Source organism: Rhinatrema bivittatum, chromosome 4 (genome assembly GCF_901001135.1).
Source record: "Rhinatrema bivittatum chromosome 4, aRhiBiv1.1, whole genome shotgun sequence".
Taxonomy (NCBI): domain Eukaryota; kingdom Metazoa; phylum Chordata; class Amphibia; order Gymnophiona; family Rhinatrematidae; genus Rhinatrema; species Rhinatrema bivittatum.
This window is the reverse complement of record NC_042618.1, coordinates 383,990,924-383,996,923: the sequence shown is the minus strand read 5'-3', so window position 1 is coordinate 383,996,923 and position 6,000 is coordinate 383,990,924. Positions and strand designations below refer to the sequence as shown.

Below are 6,000 nucleotides of genomic sequence, written 5' to 3'. Positions count from 1 at the left end.
TTTTGCCGCTGCTGCCAGACCTGGCAACGCTAGAAGAGAGCGGCAGTATCGCTCCGGCACCTATAAGAATTTGGCACTGGAGGCGGCTGCCTTCATTGTCTTTGCCGAAATACCGGCCTGAGCCAAGCTCTGCCTGTGATTGCATGACTGCTAAGATTAGGTATTGTCGTTATCCTGTTACTGATTTCTGCAAGCTACTTTGATTTTCATTTGTAAAAAAAAAAAAAAGAGATCTATATAAATTTTGGTTTTTACAGGGAACACACGAATACAAAAAGTAGACAAAAGGAAATATTACTGTAATTTATAACCAGCAACTGATGTTTATCAGCACTGAGACATTTTTAAATTAATTTCATTTGAGGTAAAAACACAACTGTAAACATTCTACAGCCTCAGGATTCATTTTGCAGTGCAGACACTACCGTATCATTGGGCTTTCCCTCTGGCCTGGCCAGTTGCATTAATGTTCAAACATTACAGTACCAATCACAGAATTCACTAATGCAATCTAATTATTTACAATACATTTAAATATTCCCCAGCACACGTTTGCATTAACCTGAACTGGCTCAATCCCATTTCTCTGCAGGTGAATTACTCAACCAGTGACTCTTCTGGGCCTTCAATGTGACTCTAGCAGAGCTACAGAATCTTTAAAATCATGCAGCAGAGGAGCAAGCGTTTATGCCAAAATCGAAAGAGGGAAACGTTTGCATGCAGTCCAGTGCTTCCCAGGCTCCAGTCCTCATGGCCTCCAATCAGGTCTGGTTTTCAGGGCCACCAAAATATGCAGATTACCCTGCCTGTGCAAATGCATTTCATGCAGGCTCATTTTGGATAGCATGAAAACCAGGCATGTTGGGGAGCCACGAAGACTAGAGCTGAAAACCATGACTGTAGATCCTGGAACTAAGGGGCCCTGCTGAAGAAGCTCCAGAGGTCAACAGCAGTCTAGGATCATTGCTGTAAGCAATTATTGCTTAAAATGTCAATTCTGTGCTGCAGAAGTGATAACACCTGATGCTGAGGACTGATGTAATAACTGCGACCACATTTCAAATATTCTGACGTACGCAGGATGCATAAAGCAGCTGCCCACAAATTAGAAATCTGCTTTTACTGAATGTAAACCACTAGGAAACTGAACCTGATAACCAATTTTTCATGTCACAGTTTTCCTACATCGCTTTCATAAACTTTTCTGTGTGAAACACTTCAGTAAAGTGGCTGCAGAGTACTATAGGTGAAGTTTGGGACTGCCTCTATATTAAGATAAACACAGTTTGTCATGCAGTACAGATTAGATGCATAGATGCATAGATCCTAAACGTTTCTCTTCTTACAGCTTTTCTGACGGATGCTAAACAATGCAATAATCTTGCCTATACAGAATTCTGGTACTCAGGATCACATGTTGAAAGCTACATCAACTTTAAAATTTGGCAAACATTCTATGGCTCATCTAAGATTTTTCTTCTTCTTTTTTTTTTTTTAAATCAGGAAGACGAAAGACTTTTAAAAAGATCCAAGATTTCACTAGCACTAAAGAGAGCACTTCAGTGATTTTATTTGATCTCAGGGATTTGGCGGTTCTCACCCCTCTCCGAGAAAGATCCCTGAGAAATGTTAAGAACGTTAGAAGCTAGTAAATGAAATCTCTTTTACTCAGCGCCAATTGCTAAATCAGGTCCAAATTTACAGGAGCTTCTTATTGTTCTCCGTGCTGTGCGTGGGCACTAAGAAGTCCAGGATGAGTTTGGCGGTTTTCCGGGGTCGCTCCACTGCCACCGTGTGTCCGCAGTTATCTAGAATAACCACCTGACAGCCAGGAATGGCATTTGCTAAAATGTCTGCTCCAGACACATCCAGAACCTAAATTAAAGGGAAAAAAAAGCACAAAATCTGTAAGGATATAGCTGACTTTCCTTTACATTTTTTACTATACAGAGTAAAACAAAGTCAGCTTTATTTAATTGTTTTCCATTTTTCAATTCCATTCATCTATCGCCATTTAACTCTTTTAAAAAATAGCAATCTGCTCTTTAATTCTAATAGAATATGTGCTTTTTCATGTGTCATCACTCTTTCCTTTTTATTATTTCTGTTCAGATTTAGGTTTCTGCCACCTTTAGGCTCAGTTGGTGCTGTCATCCCCTTTCACCCCAGCATCTCCCTCCCTCCCCGGAAGGTCTGACAATAGGACGTAGAAGGTCTATGGTTATGGTTATGGTTTATTAATTTATATGCCGCCAACGCACAAGGCCCTAGGGGGCTAACAATAAAACACACACAATTAAAATACAATAAAATAATAAAAACATAAAAATATAAAATAATTGAAATATATAAAATAAGAAGGCATTGAACAGTAATCCTAAAAAAAAAAGGTATTGAAGTCAATATATCATGCTAATAGACCCACAGTTTCCTACAGAAGAGAATTAGAAAATTCTGAAGCATATCAGAAAGCATTTCGATCTTTTATATTACATTATAAAAATATTTTTCTAGCCTTGCGTGTTTTAACTGGATGAGGACAAGGGATCTTCAAGGAAAAGGGATCTTAAGTATTAATACAGGGAGGAGAGCTCAGTGAGAGGATAAGGGATGGAGAGAAGGACCAGGAATCAGGAGATGGGGGGAGGAGAGAGAATCAGGGATGGGGAAGGGGGAACGATAAGAGAAGGAGAAACAAACATTGGGTCAGGGGAAGAGGAAGAGGAGATAGGGAAGTTCTAGGACTGAGGAAGGGAAGGAAGGCATAGAAGGGGGATCATAAGAGGAGAGATCTTGGATCAAGGGTTGGGGGTATTAGGATCTGGAAAGACAAGGAGAAATAGGAAGGAATGGATTCCAGGATCTGGGGATAGAATCCATGATGAAGGGAGGAAGGATCAAAATTACGGTTGGGGCAGGAGTGGGTGGGATGGAGATGTCCCTATCCTGCTCTGGTCCTGCTCGTTCTTGCATTCCCATTCCCTCTCACCCAATTTGTTTCACACAAACATACACCAGGCAAAGATCTCCTGTCTCATAAACACAAACACTTCCCCCTCCCATTCCTCTCTCATACACACACACACGAACACACGCCTCCCCCTCAACCAATATCTTCTCCGCCAACGATCCCCCTCTGAGCTCTTACTAGCCTTCCCAAAATGATCCTTCTTTGTTTGCTTAGCATTACCCCCGGCTGATCCCCCTCAATGTTTTCTTTTTCAGACCCTCCTCTATCTCCACCACCACAATCCCCCCTCTCATTCCTTCCTCTCCCGCTCCGATGATCCCTTAATCCCCCTCTCGTCCCTAGTTCTGATCTCCATCATGCAGCTGATCCCGGCCAGGAGGAGAACAATGGCTGTAGTAGGGCAGGAGGCTATCAAGTCTCAACCCTCCCCTCCTCTGTACTGCCTGGAAGAGGAGGGGCTGGATTAAGGAACAGAGTGGCTTTTCTTTGCTCTGTTTTGTCCCCCCCAGCCTCAGCCTTCTGTTCCCTGCACACTGCTTGGGAGGTGAGGTGAGGGCATAGAGCAGGATGCAGAGCTGTTCCCTGCAGGGTGAGATTCAGTACAGCAGGAAGGCATCAGTTCTGCTGCTCCCAGATTGTTGGTGACCTAGGCACAGGCCTAGTGTGCCTATTCGCAAATCCAAGCCTGCTTCTCTTGGATAATGCTGCTTTCTGATCATTTTAAATCTCTTGTTTTTCAACATAAACATGATTTACTATATGTTAATCTAAAAGCTGGTTAAGCAGGATTGAAATCCCTGTTTCCTCCCTAAATCTAATGAAATGTTTACTACAAAAAATTAGTAAATCTGAACTCTTAGCCTCTGACATGATTCCTGTATGGTAAAAGCTGCAAAATGTCAAAACGCTCTTTATAAACAGGGATATCAAATCAGACTGGCTTTCAGGATATCCTCAATGAACATGCAGGAAAGAGATTTTCATGCAGTAGAAACAGTGCATGCAAATCTCTCTCATATATATATTGCTTAGAGATATGCTGAACAGCAGACGGATTTGCGACCCTCCAGGCTTTACCCCTGGGGGAATTCTGCCCAAAAAAGTTTACAATTCTGCACACAAAAACATAAAATATCGCAAATTTCTGCATACTTTATATTGGTCAAAATAACATGACAGTCCTTAAATAATTAATTTAAAATGTAATACAGAAAAAAGTTATTACTTAAAGATGCTGAGTTTTAAGTATTTTAAGCAGAATTTCCCTAGATGTTCATTGTAAGAGTGTCCCTTCCACTCTCTCTCCCTACTCTTCTGGTCAGTCTCCTTTCACTTTGCCCTCTCAGGCCCCCAACTCCTCCACCTGCCAGTATCTCTCCCCTCCCGCTCTAGGCTCAACCCCTTCCACTCTCTCTCCACTCCCATAGGCCGATGCAATATCAGCGCGTGTTAACTCCCTTAACGCTTGCTGATCCACCTCTCCTGGGCGCCCGATTTAATTTTTAAATTGGGTGCAGCGGTAAAAAGGAGGCGCTAGGGGAAACTGTGCTCTCCTCGTGCTTCCTTGGCAGCGGGTGCCCAGGAGAGGAGGCTGTCAGCCAGTTAGGAAAATGGATGCTCAATTTTATGAGCGTCCCTTTTCCTAACCTGACCACAGTTTTTATTTTTATTTTTTTTAATTCTCCTATTTCGGTTTCAAAGATTTAATGTCGCAATGATATTAAGTCAGAGGAACCGAAAAAAGGAAGAGAAAAGCAGTATTTTCAGCTTTTCTGTAATTATTTTGGGCTCCTCAAGAATTAACGCCTGTTGTGGGCTAAAATGTGTGCGTCGGGCGCACATTTTTTTTTTTTTTTTGCCTTGAGGGAAAATAGGTAATAACCCCGCTTTGCATCAAGGGTCATGTACACGCATCCAAAAAGCACGTCCAATCGTGTATTGAGCTGTGCGCTGGTATTGCATTGGCATGCCAGAGTTTTACCCCTCCCTCAGTACTGCCCCTCACACAGGCTCCCTCTCTCTCTCTCTCTCACACACACACACACACAGGCTCCCTCTCTCTACTACACATAAACACCCACTCAGACAGGCTTCCTCTCTCTCTCTCTCTTGCACACACACACACACAGACCGTTTCTCTCTCATGCATATACCCTTACACAGTCTACCTATGTCTCTTTCTCAGACACCCCTGCACACTGGCTCCTTCTCTCACTCACACACCCCCTGTATATAGGCTCCCTCTCTCTCTCACACACACACCCTCACACAGGCTCACAAATAAACAAGCACCTTCACATTACACAATCTCTTTTTCACACATACCAGCTCCCAATCTCTCAAACACATACACACTCCTTCGCAATCTCCTCACATACGCTCCCTCTCTCTGGCACCCACACCCACGCACCCTCACATATGCTCTCTCTCTCACCCCCCAGGCTTGCAGTCTTACACACAGACTCACTCTCACTGAGGCCTGCTCTATTTTCACTGCAAGCGGGACAGGCTCCACTCGGGATACACCAGGGCCTGCTCCTTCTTTGCTGCAAGCAGGTCGGGCTCCGCTCACGGCATGCCGGGGCCTGCCAAATTCTGCACAGAAAATGGAATTTCTGCACAGCTGCACAGGAGGGGAATTCTGTGCAAATTCTGCACTCCGTAGTAATGCAGAATTCCCCCAGCACTAAGGATTTCAGTTTGACACCTCTGCTTTACAGTTACAGACATATAAAAACAACAGAATAACTTTTTGCTGGTTGAAACCACAAGCTAAATTTGACTAACTTCACATTTAAAGGGCGATTCTCAAGCTGTCCGCATTGGGCAGTCTGTGGGTATTGTCTAACTGCACCAATTTTGGACGCTGCACAGATCAAGAAATGAAAGACGTATGCGTTTTCTCACTCTGAAACATGTGGACATTTGTACCTCCTTTACGTGTGGGTATTTTTTTTTCCTGGAAAGAAAGCTGCAAAGAGTTGAAAATGCAATCTACCTGCGTTACTTTACGATCCTTCCCAGGGGAC

The 6,000-nt window shown here is 43.3% G+C and overlaps 1 protein-coding gene across 2 annotated transcripts in view; it reads right to left on the bottom strand.

Annotated features, from left to right (window-relative positions):
- Nucleotides 1-288: 288 nt before the first annotated feature.
- The window catches only part of ABHD6 (abhydrolase domain containing 6), a 105,979-nt gene continuing 100,267 nt past the window's right edge, over nt 289-6,000 (bottom strand). For both annotated transcript variants that reach the window (XM_029600958.1, XM_029600959.1), the window contains one exon: nt 289-1,875. In XM_029600958.1, the coding sequence (XP_029456818.1) occupies nt 1,699-1,875 (177 nt within the window). In that variant the 3' untranslated portion in view covers nt 289-1,698. The remainder of the gene's footprint in view (nt 1,876-6,000) is intronic.